The 13,361-nt window shown below is 42.2% G+C and overlaps 1 protein-coding gene across 1 annotated transcript in view; it reads left to right on the plus strand.

Moving 5' to 3' along the window:
• The first annotated feature begins 1,669 nt into the window (after positions 1-1,669).
• Positions 1,670-13,361, plus strand: part of snta1 (syntrophin, alpha 1) — a 70,280-nt gene continuing 58,588 nt past the window's right edge. Inside the window, exon 1 of the mRNA XM_079579302.1 lies at positions 1,670-2,157. Within this exon, the coding sequence (XP_079435428.1) occupies positions 1,869-2,157 (289 nt within the window). The 5' untranslated portion in view covers positions 1,670-1,868. The remainder of the gene's footprint in view (positions 2,158-13,361) is intronic.

A 13,361-nucleotide genomic window follows, 5' to 3' on the forward strand; every position in this document is an offset into this window, starting at 1 on the left:
TCCTAGTTCAGAGACGCGACTACGTAGAGAATAAACTAGGAACACGGTCAATCGTTTTGCACTTGAAGTTTGCAAGTTCTCACCTCTGAGTGCTCCAGTTTTCCTAATCGGCACCAAAACATGCACATTAGGCTCCAGTTATTACTACAGTCGCCCACCGCTCCTGACAGGTTTTCACAGAAGCTTTGATTGACAGACTAAATACATTTGGAGACAAAGTACATCTTAACCATCTGAAAGTACCTCTGCTTCGGATGCAGTTGGGTCTTGTTTTGGAGACTAAATCACACTTTTGTCCTGGGTTAGTCCTATTTTATCTTACACTTTATGCAACCTTTTACTCCCTTTTATTTGGTGTTAATTGTAATGGGGTGAGGGTCTGCATGGTTCTCAAACTGGTGGTGCTCAGGGTAACTACAATTTTAGACTTTATTAATGATTTAGAAATTTGATTTATGAGTTTTTTCCCCTGTTCTAGACACCATAGGGCTGGGACGTTCCACTTTTGTCAGATCCGATACGTATCACGTTACTTAGGGGACAATCCGACACAAATTACGATACAGTAGGTAATTATGACAAGTAATATGTTACTTAAAATGGTAAATGGATTCAACTTATAAAGCGCTTTTCTAACTTTGTCAGGCCCAAAGCGCTTTACAGTGAAGAACCAATCACCCACTCACACTCTCATTCATACACCAATGTACGCAGACACTGGAGGCAAGTAGTGTCTCTTGCGGGACCTGGGATACGAACCCACGACCTTCCGATCACGAGACGACCCGCTCCACCGACTGCGCCGTAATAATACCAGGAGTAGTTTGAAATCTTCTGTGTGCGGATGCCAAATTACTCCTGGTATTATTACGCCTTACAATATAGTTCCCCCTTTTATCCGCTTAGAAAATCCACATTCTTTAATTTTGTGTAATTATACTTTGTAGTGGAACACTTCACGTCAACATATTTAAATAGGGAAAACGTGGAAGAGCTTGGTAGCTTCTATCTTGACCTGTTTTGGAGCTATAGAGGAGAGAGGGAGAGGCTAAATGCTAACGGCGTCTGCGCTGTGTTTACGTGACTGAAGGCACGGGTGAAGATCAGACAGGTCCTAAAGAACTCGTCAAAGCTAAGGTAAGAACATATCTCAGTATGTAAAAACGGCGGCCTATTCCTTTAAGATGGAAAAGTGCATCAACATAAAAACAAAGTGCTGTGTAACTGTTACTGGAAAACAAAAACAAAAATGGAAATGATAAAAATGTCTCCAAACACAAGTATTGAACTTATTGTGATACTTGATGAAGTACACCTAGTTAACACATAGGGCTTACTTGAATCCAATTTAGGTCATTTTTTACATCCTTCTCAGACTTAGTTCAGTCCTCTATATTTGGTGAGTTCTGGCATCAATAGGTAACACTTTATTTTCTTACAAGTAGAAGAAGAAGAGTAGCCCACATTGTATCAATACAATAGTCAAAAGAATTGTTCGAGCCTATATTTAGAGAAGGAGATAGTTGGAGGTCTTCCAAAAGAACAACCTATAATATCACTATTATGTAAACAGACATTCTGAGTTGCAGCTCCTACAATTTGTCAATAACAGCGTGCTCTCCTTATCATTGACGGCGCTACCTCTTTAAATAGGAGGAAATCAAACTTGTGCTCTTATTATAGGCCCCTGTGCCGGTTGTAAAAACGCCTCAGTCACAGTGACACACACTCGGGGAGGAGTGAACCGAAAGGGGACTGTCTGCGCGCCCCCTGCCCCGTCCCAGCCAGCCCCCCCCCAGCAGCCCAGCCCCTATCTCTTTACAGGACCGCTGCCACAGTCCAGAGTTATCCCAGGAATGCGATGAAACATGGCTGCCGCGATGAAGGCGCAGAAGACGGGACTGCTGGAACTTCGAGTCACCGTGGACCGCTGGATCCGGGTGCTGGCTACTCTCACGGAGGACACGCTCACCGTCAACCCGGGGGAGAGCGGCGAGGAGCCCGCGAAGCCCGGCAGCCCCGGCCCGGTCGGCGCGACTGTGAACGGAGACCCGCCGAACCTCAGCTCGTCCCCCGTGCCCGAGACCATCACCAACGTGAAGCGCACCGTGCGGGTGATCAAACAGGAGATCGGGGGGCTCGGGATTAGCATTAAAGGTGAGCCATTTGCGTGGGATTATTACGCAAACGCCGCGACTTTCACTTGAACTGAAGTTACGCGGAGTTATTTGGAGTCTGCGTCAGCGGCGAGCGACAACCGCGCGCGCAAAAAGGGGGAAGAAAAAAAAAAGTTGCCCGGGGTTACGTTTTTGTTGTTTTGTCAACTTACGTTTTTGTGAAGCGAGCTGCAGCTGCCCGCTTTGCAAAGTAAATTGGCTGTTGATAGAAGAGGAAAAATGACAGCTGTGCTTATCTCATGCTGGGCTGAACGCCACCTCAGCGGGGTGCGCTTTCAGAGTCCTGGGGGGGTCACCGAAAAGCAACAAGTTAAACGTCCTCGTGAGGCGTTTAAGTCGTTAGGAAGACAAACCAAGCCAACCACTTAAGAAAACATGCACCCGCACGTGGCTGGAGGACTGGCCCATGTGGTAGCTGGCTACTTTGGTTCAGGGGAGTCCATGAAAGTTACATGTAGGCTACAGTAGCAGACAGGAGAAGCCATCCAGATATCAAAGTATGGATTGCTGTATGACATTATTCAATGAAGAATATAATATAATGCAGGGGCGGACTGGGACTGAAAAACAGCCCTGGACTCTGACTAGCCTGGCCCAAATTAGCGTAATTGTGCACTTCCACAAATACATATTTTAACCTCTTACCACCCGCCTTGATATTAACGAGTGCATTTTCCCCAGTTCGGCTTTTTATTATTATTTTTTTGATTGGTATCATCAGCAAAAAGAACTGGAAAGGTGGTCGTAGAAACAGAAGCAAAATCATTCATATAAATAATAAATAATAATGGTCCCAGAATTGAACCTTGTGGTACACCATACTCCACGGAATTCCTTTTAGATTCATGTTTTTTTATACTGGGCTTTACCCAAATCTAAAAGCTTCTCGACCGGAGATCAACAATGTAACGCCTCATTTGAAAGCTAAGGCCTACAAAAGTGATGGAAACTTTTCGTCACGTCGCCACATTTTTGTCATATTTTTGTTGTTTTTTAAATTATATTTTCTATCATTTTTTGTTGTGTTCTTCTCACGTTTTTGCAGCTTTTTTTGGTCCGTGTTTATCTCATGTTTTTGTTGACTTTTCCTCCTCTTTTTCTCGCTATTTTGATGCTTTTCTTTTTAGCTTTTAGATTTGGGTAAAGCTCGGTTGAGACGGGACTGGTGGCCCTCGAGCCAGTGGCTCTTCTGTGCTCTTCCAGAACGGACATATGGCCAGTCCGCCCCTGATATAATGTGACAGAGAGCACTTAATTCTAAAATAATCCACTATGAACATGAAATACAATGAGAAGCAACTTGTTTTGGATGAAAATAGCCCAAAAATGCATTGTGTTTAGAGTTTACACCTCAACATAATGCATGTATGTGATGTGACTGGAGAGGTCTTTGGAGCAGATAGGCAGGCATGTTTCCCCAAGTCTACCCCAGGGCAGCTTTGCTTATGGTGAGGACGAGGACTGCACCATTCAAAAAGTTGTTATATACTGTAAATCAAAAGGAAGTGAAGGATAGCGGAATTTAGTGGAGCAGTTTGCGGTCGCTCCTCACAACAGTAGGAAGATCCTAGGTTAATTTTCTTGTTGCAGCACACCTCAAAGTTGTAACTTACAACACAAGGAAGTACTGAAGTAGGTGCCAGATGAAGTGCTAATTTGCCACTTGAAAGAAACCGTAAGAAGAGTTTTTTTTTCTCCATTTTCTTTTTGTGAAGAAAACCTTATGCTCAGCCATGCAGTGTTATCTCAGCTCCATCTGAACCGGGGCCCTGAATGTACGGGTTGAACTATTACGAAATATGCAAATATGAAAGATGAAACATAAAGGTGTGTGACTGGGTGGTCTTAGCTTTCAGTATTTAACCGGAGGCAGAGTAACTTCACACAATGATAACATTTTATGAAAAAAAAGCCATGAGTGAAATATTTACTACTATAGAAACAATTTTGCTGCGAACTGTATTTGTAGTTTCTGTGTTCCACATTGTTTTACAGGATACCTTTGTACATTGTAAGGCTGTACCGATTATTTTTAGGATTAATCGATTGATCGCTTAGCTGTGAAAGGTGTACGACAATTGTATTTTTAATTTATTTTTTATCACATAAAGCTAAAGTGGCATCGCTTGAAGACGTGTTGAGTAAAATTAAAGTGAATGTTTGTTTGAGGCTCTTGGCGCTAATTCTCCTTCTGATTGGATGAGACACAGACAGATGTTTACTACATTTTTAATGTACAAAACACTAAAGACCTAGCCTGGCTAACACCAGGCTAAAATCACAAGTGATATTTAGTCTGGGGACCACCAATTCATTTTCTCGTAGGAGAGGTGTGGTTTACGATCGTCCATAGTCGTTTATTGGGCGATACGAAAAAAAAAAAAAAGTCTATCATGCGTCTGCACGTAGCCATAGCCAATCGTATCATCGTATGAGATGACGTATGACGTACCCTCTGTAAACTTTTGAGCCAAATTATTTAGAACAAGGTCTAAAGCTTGATCGAAAAATACCATTGCATCTGCTGCTGTCATATTGGATCTGTAAATAAACTTTTTTTTTTTTATCCGTAAATAAACTACAAGCTTCCGTATATCGAATAGCGCGCCAACGTCTTGCCGTCCCTCCTCGCTCTGTGATTGGTTCCCAAATCCATGTCATTTTTGCTCTATTTGAGTCTGTGTTTACAAGAAAACGATTAATTGATTACTAAAATAGTTGTCGACTATTTCAATAATCAATTAGTTGTCGATTAATCGATTAGTTGTTTCCGCCCTTGTACATTGCTGTGTTTTTGTGAGGTTTTGTTTTCTGCAGAGTCTGTTATAGCCATGACAGACCCAGGTTTTTAAAAGTAAACAAACAGCTAGCTTACGAGCTAAAGACAGTTTCTAATAAATGTCCTCTTCTGAAACACTGAAGAGGCACCAAGTTCCCTCCACACCTGCATCCCAGTGGACGCGTTACACAAGAGGAGCTACAGGAAACAAAAAAAGGATTAATGAGGAGAAGATTGTGAAAGACTGTTGTGGAGCGGAAGGAGCTGCGCAGGAGCAAGAGGAAAGAGAAGGTAAAGGAGCTGATCAGTGCAGGACACCACGCTCTGAAACAGTGACAAACCCAGGAGGCGCCGCACCGTTTCAGAGGATCACTGAAGGCACTGAAGGGTTTCCTCCGAGTGCTGCGCTTTCCCCTAACTCCAAAAACAAACTGATCAGGTTGGCCCACAATGGCGGCGCGCTCGGACGCAGCGGCTCAGGACCAACACCTGAATGCAATGACCAATAAAGCACTTACTCTCACTACTCAGAGATGGTCGGTGTTGGATTTGAACCTCAGCTGCTAATTGGAGAAGGAATTAGTCAGAATTTTCTATAACAAACTATTTTTGTTACTTACTTTCTTATTCTGTATTACTAGGACTGTCAATTACTGGGCAAAAAGACTTTTACAATTGGCATGTGTGCGAGCAAGTTACAAAATAGTCACTTTGTCACTTCTCAATCTTCAGTTTTAAACCATTGAATCCTACTGACAAGTTATCTGCTCCTTCTGCCTGGATTTGATTGACACATTGGTCCCGTTGTCAAGTCCCGAGCGTGTGTCGCAGTCGCTGTAGTGCTGCTGCTGCTACAGTGACATGATAATTTCAAGCACAACAGCAACACAGGCAGCCCCATAGCACATATAAATGCGATGTCCGTCTCCGTGCAAATGGGTGGCTTTGAGCAATCAGGCAGCATGTTATTAAAATATAATCACAAAGTGGCACCTCGCTGCTCTGACATTGTTTTGATGGAGCTGGTTCAGAGGCAGTGTGAGGGGAGGTGGGTCCGGCTGTCTGCACTGGGCAGAGAGGGAGAGAGAACGAAGGAAGAGGAAGAGCCTGTGTTAAGTTTAAGTTTTATAGAAGGGTTGTGACTTTGGACTGAGGGTGGAGACGGTACAACATCATCTCAGCATTGCTCCTGCCAATGCCGATGGGCAAACCTTCAGGCGACCCCGGTACATGCACCATGGGACCCATCTCCAGACCTTGAACCAGAATCTTGATTGCTAGTTGGACAATTTAAATGTCAATTCATGCTTTGAGTCGACAGAGCCAAGTGTTCAGAAGAAACCTATAGAGCAGGCAAAGATGAGGTGCTCTAGCTCAGTGGTTCTCAACTGGTAAGGTATTGAGACCCATAATCACCCTGGAATGGCAAGCCGCGACCCAGATACGACTTAGACTTGTAAAATGTAAAGCAAAATATTGTATTTTCCCCCAAAAACGCTGAATAAGCATTAAATAAACCAGGGCAAGCTCAAATTATGATGAAAACAACATGATAACAGTCATTTAACAGACTCAGGTAGTGATTCTATTCTTTTTCTGTACATGAATATAAAATATGATTTCTGGAATAGGCGACCCAAGCTTTTCCAGAAATAATTTTTGGGTCCCACCAGGTGAGAACCACTCTATGGTGCTTGCTATTAGGCCTGTCCGAAAAGTACTTTGCCTGGTGCAAAGACAGCTCCAAACTCAATGGCTCTCTTCTGAGTGGCGCAGTTATTGCGCCATGTGACTGTGCCACTTGCAAGAGGGCATGGCTTATGAAAAGAGAAGCGGTCAACTGAGGCGTGGTTTATTACCAGTCCTGAGAGCTGCCTCGCATTCATTTCCTTGTTTTTATCGCGCTGCCTTGTGTTCTTCCTTACATTCTCTCACAGGTCAAACTAAAAACTTTATTAACCCCATTGTGAGCTAAACAATGTTCATGTTCTGAGAGAAAGAGATGTAGCCTTCAACCGGTCCCGCTGTGGCGTGGGTCGGCACTCGCTCGGCCGTTATTGCGTTAACACGACCAAAACAAAAGCACATGTTGCTGCGAATCTGGTTAGAAGAAAAAGGCTGTTGTACATAACATCGCCGTTGGCCATGGGTGTTTCTCCACCCCAGGTACTTCCCACTTACATGCTCTAAGTGAGTCTGGAGTAGCAAGCTCTCAAAGTGCACTCCTACTAAGCGCAAAATGTTACGCTATAACACAAGATCGGGCCCTTAAATCTTAAAATATCCCACAATGAAATACAATAAAACACAACTTACTTTTGGTTAAAAAGAAAATTACAATAGAAAAAGTTCAAAGTACTGATGGTAAATGTTGGACCCAAAAATATACAAATTGTTTCTCTGTCATTTATAGAACGATAAGTCGATATAGTAATTAGCGTGACAGACCTACTAGCCAGTCCAGAACTTTTACAGATTTACCAAGTTTCAGATGATATTGGACTACTATACTCTATATAAAACTCACTTCTTTTTTCTTGGATATTCTTATGCATTTACTTTGAACTTTTAAAAAGAATGTTTGCATGTTGTCTTTTTCCAGACAGCTTCTCACACTTTTTTAGCTTTTACGTTTTGCTTCTACTGTAGTCATTTAAACATAGCTCTTTTTGAACAACCCATCAAGATGAAAACTGAAAGCAGAAGACATCAATATTAAGCAACCGCACTATAAATAAAACAGTAGATCAAATTGTCGCCAAAGAGTAGCACGAGAAAGATAAATACACACTCTTGAGCGTCAAAAGGCAGAGCGCGAGGCAGTGACAGCGCGGGGGGAAAGTTGCGGGCGAGCCGACACCGCATTGTGAACAGCTGAGCGGAGCATACAGTTGTCGTTGGCCCCGGATGAAGGCTGTGTGGCTGCGACCAGAGCACTCCGCTGGTGTTAATTTTAGGGAGCTCCAGGCCGTGCACGCAGGAGGAGCAGGAAGGCAGTGAGCTGGACGTCTCAAGTGTCTAAATTTAAGAGGTGAGGCTAGGTCCCAAGACTCCAGACAGCAGCCACAGCGAGGGAGAGAGGGGCCAGACGCTGCGGGGTGTAACCATGGTGCACTTACAGAGAGGGGAAAGTAAAACAGTAACTATAGGGCTGGTCTTGGAATAATATATCTCATTGCAATTTTTCCCCCTTGTACTGTATGTCTATTAGTTTTGCTGGATTTGTTTTAAAGCTCAAGATTTGGTTCCAAGAGCGCATTTTAAACCTGTCCCGGAGCATTAATAACATTTGACAGAAGACTGCAATATGAACTGCCAAAGTAATATAAGAATCAAATGCATTTCAGAACATGTTTGTGGTTATCTGAACTACAGGGCGTGCATGTTTAAAAGACACCATGGAGACACAGGATATTTATGCTGGCTAAATAATTGCAGTCAGGGTTTTCCACGTAGCACGCTTCTTCCCAGCACTGTTTGGTCACACTAGGGGACGGTTTCACACGTGGAGCCGTTCCATTGCAAGTGGACCACCAGATGCACATGCTAGATTACACAATACCGAAGGAAAAACAGAATGGTGATGAAAAAGCTGAGCCGTGATGAGAACAATGTGGTTAAATAATACTTTTTGGTGTGATTTATGGAATCATTCAGAGGTGCCAAGGCTAATACTTGAGGTGAGAAGCTGCTAAAAGATGGGCTATGAAGGTAAGCTACGTGCTTGTGTTATGCTAACAGCAGCTAATGTTGTGCTAACCGTGGCTAAATGCTATCATCGGCAAAATTAACTGTATGATGTTGTGGAATATTAAATCCCGTATGACCTGCCTGTTTTCTCTGGTTGTGGCCAAGGTACTGAACCGTGACTAATGTGACTCTGGCCTCCGATTGGCAAACGAGAAAGTGGACAGCCCTCACTATTAACATGCAGCTCATGCGGATTTAATATTTCACAACATCATACCACTGTTCTAAAAGGGGATTTTGCCGATATTAGCATTTAGCCACTGTTAGCTTAACTTTAGCTGGCGTTAGCATCACAGTTGCATGTAGCTTACCTTCATAGTTGACTTTTAGCTGCTTCTTTCCTCTAGCATTTGTCTTGGCAGGTAGGGATTGCTAGACTTGTGGAAACTTGGAAACTGGGTTGTCATAATAGCCCCTGAGATGACTTGTAAATACTAATTGTACATTGAGTCTGAGAAATTCATTACAATGTGACATTTTTTTATATGTTTATTTCTTTCATTATGATTTCTATAACCTAATCAAAATCGCAACCTAAGCTTTGGTCAGTCTCAATTATTGTCATGGTCTACAACCTTCTGTGGTATATAGTACCTCACTTTACTGCAGCTATAGATTCACCAACGGAAATTATGCATTGAAACCACAATTTTCAATACATTTACTCTAAGAACTCTTCAGAAAATTGACTTAATAAGGTAAAAGTACCTGTTCGCCACTGTTTTGTTGTTTCACATTGAGCTTTTGCAGCTTGTTCTGCGTGTGGGTGTATGTATATTATGTACAACGGCCTTGTATGTAAATGAAAATGTATATGTAATGAAAATGAAGGAGACCCCAGGCAGAATATACAGCTCCTATACAATAAGTCAGTAGCTAATGGGGCTCTCAACAAAATAAACCAATAAACCTCCGCAGAGCAACCCAAAGTTAGGGACCGGCTTGTTTTCTTCTTGCCAGTTATTAGTAGCTCACCCTCCCAACCTTTTTCCCCATCCACCAGTATGATTTTGACGCTGACTTTTTCCCATTAGCGCCACCTGCTCTGCGTGCGTACTGGCTTATCGAGGTTTAGCAAAGTTTTTAAATGCTGATCAGGCTGAATTCTTGGAAAGGATCTGCTGTATTTCACAACAAACACGCAGAATTAGCTAATTAGGTAGATGTCAGTGGCAGTTTAGCCCGTACCATTCATTTACCTGTCATGACATAGGACTGCCGTGGCACCAGCACCCACACAGAGCGCCGTGGACTGAGTGACAGGCTGGCAGCTGCTGTACTGCAGGGAGAAAGGCATGAGCGCTGTGTGGAGAGGATTATTTCTGTGCAGAGTGTCGCTGTTTGTTTTGTATTATGTCAATAAAAGGACTTTGGGCAAAGAATGTGCTGGAAGATGTTATGTAATATCAGAGGCCGCTGGTTGACCCTAATGTAGGAGTGCCTTTAATTTATGCACAATTAACAAGGCTTTAGCTTCATATTACTCTGATAGATGTTTGTCCCGGTGTTGTTGTCATGCATGTGGTGAATTCAGGCACAATTTTCATGTTTTAGAAGTTGCAATTGAGATGAATAACAAAACTCACTTAAGATGATTCTTATCTTGCTTATCTGTGGAACAGCCTGCCCCTCGGTCTGCACGTTCTCACGGACCTGTCCCTTTTTTAAATCAAGGTTAAAGACTCAAACTTGCTTTTAATACTTAGAGCACACTGAATTCTGTCTAGGTTGTAATTATTTGGTGTTTTTAAAATGTGTTTTATCTTTCTGTGAAGCACTTTGGTCCTCCTGGTGTTGCTGTAAAGTGCTATATAAAGAAACTTTGATTGATTGATTGATTGATTGATTGATTAATAACAAAACTCACTTTAGATGATTCTTATCTTATTTTATTGACTGTGCATTTTGTGCATTTTTTTAACAGCAAATGTTCACTCAAGGAAAAAAAAATGGACTCATCTATTTTCACTGTTATAGGAATGATATGTGACAAGACGATCAATACTTTTATTAGAAATATAAAACTTTGACCACCACTGAAAACCAGTAGGGCAATGTTAAAGGAATATTTCAGGATTTTTAACATAGGGCCTCATTTCCTAGTTACCCAGAGTGTTGTTGATTTCTGGATGTTTTTTTCAAATGTTTTTTATTCATGCAGTCCTTATATTTGAAGAGTTTAGTGGTGCTATGCTAGTGCTAGGCTAGCACATGTCTATGGTAGCTAGTAGCCTGCATTGAAAACCTCTTCAAAATCATGGGCTCGTCCTCCAAACGTTGCCGTGTCTGATTTGTAGAAAGCTCCTTTGTGAATTTCACGTGTAGTAATGCCGGCCGCAGGTAAACAAACTACTGTAGATCCGTTAACCTAGCAGATCACTCCACCGCAGCGTAGCTACAACCAGGAAGCTGATGCTGCTCAAATATAAGTTATTTTAAATGCAAAATTGTTATATTTCAAAACATATTCAGTCAACACAGACATTTATATCAGTGGTGTGGTGTTATAAGTGATTTGCCTCAGGTGCACTGTGCTTGGGTCAGACTGTTTTTAATGCAGGCTATAGTTACCATAGACATGCACTAGCCTAGCACTAGCCTAGCGTCATAAAACTCTTCAAATATAAGGACTGCATGAATTAAAACAATATGTATCTCCAGAAATCAACAACACTTTGGATAACTAGGAAATGTCTCCCTCTGTCAGAAATCATGAAATATCCCTTTTAAACAAAGAAAAAAAGAAAAATCATTTAAATCAAGAACTAGTTGTTGATCATGTGGCTGAAAATAAAAATCTCAATTCACACAACGGCTGCAGGTCAATACAATATGTTTTATATTATTTACCTCACGCAGCAGTAAGTCTGAAGACCCTCTTTCCTTTTTAGTAATTTACCACAAATGGGTATCGGTAACTGTAAAGCTGTTGGCGCTTAGGTGTTTTCTGTCAATTTGAGTTTGTGTGCTCCAATTTAGTGCAGCACCGTAACTGTTTTGTCAATACTGCACTTTCTGAAAATAGCTAAAAGTGCCTTCTGTCTCCCCGAAACCGATCGTAGTCTCGCAGTGCAGTCTTTCAACTATAGCGGAGATCGGAGATTGACCCAGAGCATATCAGAATCAGAATTGTGTTTATAGCCATTGTCATGAACAGGTTTACAACTAGGATTTTTTTGCGGTTCAATGTTGCACGATTGAAGCGCGTTGGCAATTTATTTTGTTTATTTATTTAGTTTTAGTGCTCGAGGCAATAGACTTTTAAACACTGGGCTCAAGCAAAAATGATCAGGGTTGTATTGATGTAACAAATGACACATTTGAATTAGTTATTTGAGTCCATTACAGGTGGTTTGTTTGTCATTGAGAATGCATTAGTGCGAAGGCATAACAAAAACAGATAGATGGCAGAATCACTCACATGCTTTTGTATGTGTGAAGTGCTCCATTTGTCTTTAAAGGGGCATTTTGGAACTTTTTATGTGAATAAACAAACTATTGACTGGTGAATATTTGACTTCTCATTGACCCTGGGGTTGTAGTCCTCAGCATGGGGCCTTTATTTCCCATCACAGTGGCCTCTGTGATGCCAGGATCAATTGTTTATACAGTAGTATTTCTGGTAGGCTTCTGCTGACTGGGCGACAGTGGCGCAGATGGTAGCATTCTGATCGGAAGGTTGGGGGTTCGAATCCCGGCTCCTGAAGGTGCACACTGTCATTGTGTCCCTGGTGAAGACACTTCACCCTCCTTGCCTCTGGTGTCTGCGCCATAGACTGTAAATATAATGGACGTCTTCTACTCACTCCTCCCCGTTTACCATAATGACCACGTTCGAGGGGGAAATCATGACGGATTTACAGACTCCCCCTCCTCAGCTCTGATGAACCATGTTCCTTAAAAGGGCATAAGGGCGGGATCTTCACTGTAGACTCGGCCCTTGCGTGACATGTAGCTCGCGCTGCTCCAATGCTAACAGTCCGACCCTCATTAAGTACGAGATTTCCAAAATTCTTATAACAAAAAAGAGCCTGGTTTCTTTAATTGTGACTAAACCAGCGTTATCACAGGAGGAATATCTAGCCTAGTCTAGTGTTGAAAAAATAGAAACCAGGCGTTAAAGTTGTTTTTAACGTGTCTAAAGTCCAACGCTTTTCAATGGGGGACTAGCGGCGATACAGCAATGGCGGAGCAATGGCGGCCGCTAGTGTCGTGGGCATAAAGCAGAGCAGCCAGCGGGCATTGGTCTGCGCACATTGGTGTGTGAATGCTGAGTGCCAAATGTTGGTGGACAAACGCTATATAAGTTGACACCATTTACCATGGTTAGGCATACGTACGTTCCATTGATCCTGGAGCATTGGGTCACCAAAAGGTCACTTATGCACAAATATTTCTTTTTGCATAAAAAGTTCCATGATGCAACTTTAAACTAAGTGTGGATATGGGAAGAAAGTGCAAACTCTACACAGAAAGGCCCTTTTCTGGTCTGAAATTCGAAACTAGCACAGCACAAATCTTTACCATTTGGCCGCCATGCAAATTATGTCACTTTTTGTACACCTCAAACACAAAATGCAATTGCAATAGTATACACACACTAACCAAAAAAATACATAAAATGACTTTTCCTGTTGGTTCCTAGCTTGTTTGTT

Source organism: Gobius niger, assembly GCF_951799975.1.
Source record: "Gobius niger genome assembly, chromosome: 20".
Lineage (NCBI taxonomy): Eukaryota > Metazoa > Chordata > Actinopteri > Gobiiformes > Gobiidae > Gobius > Gobius niger.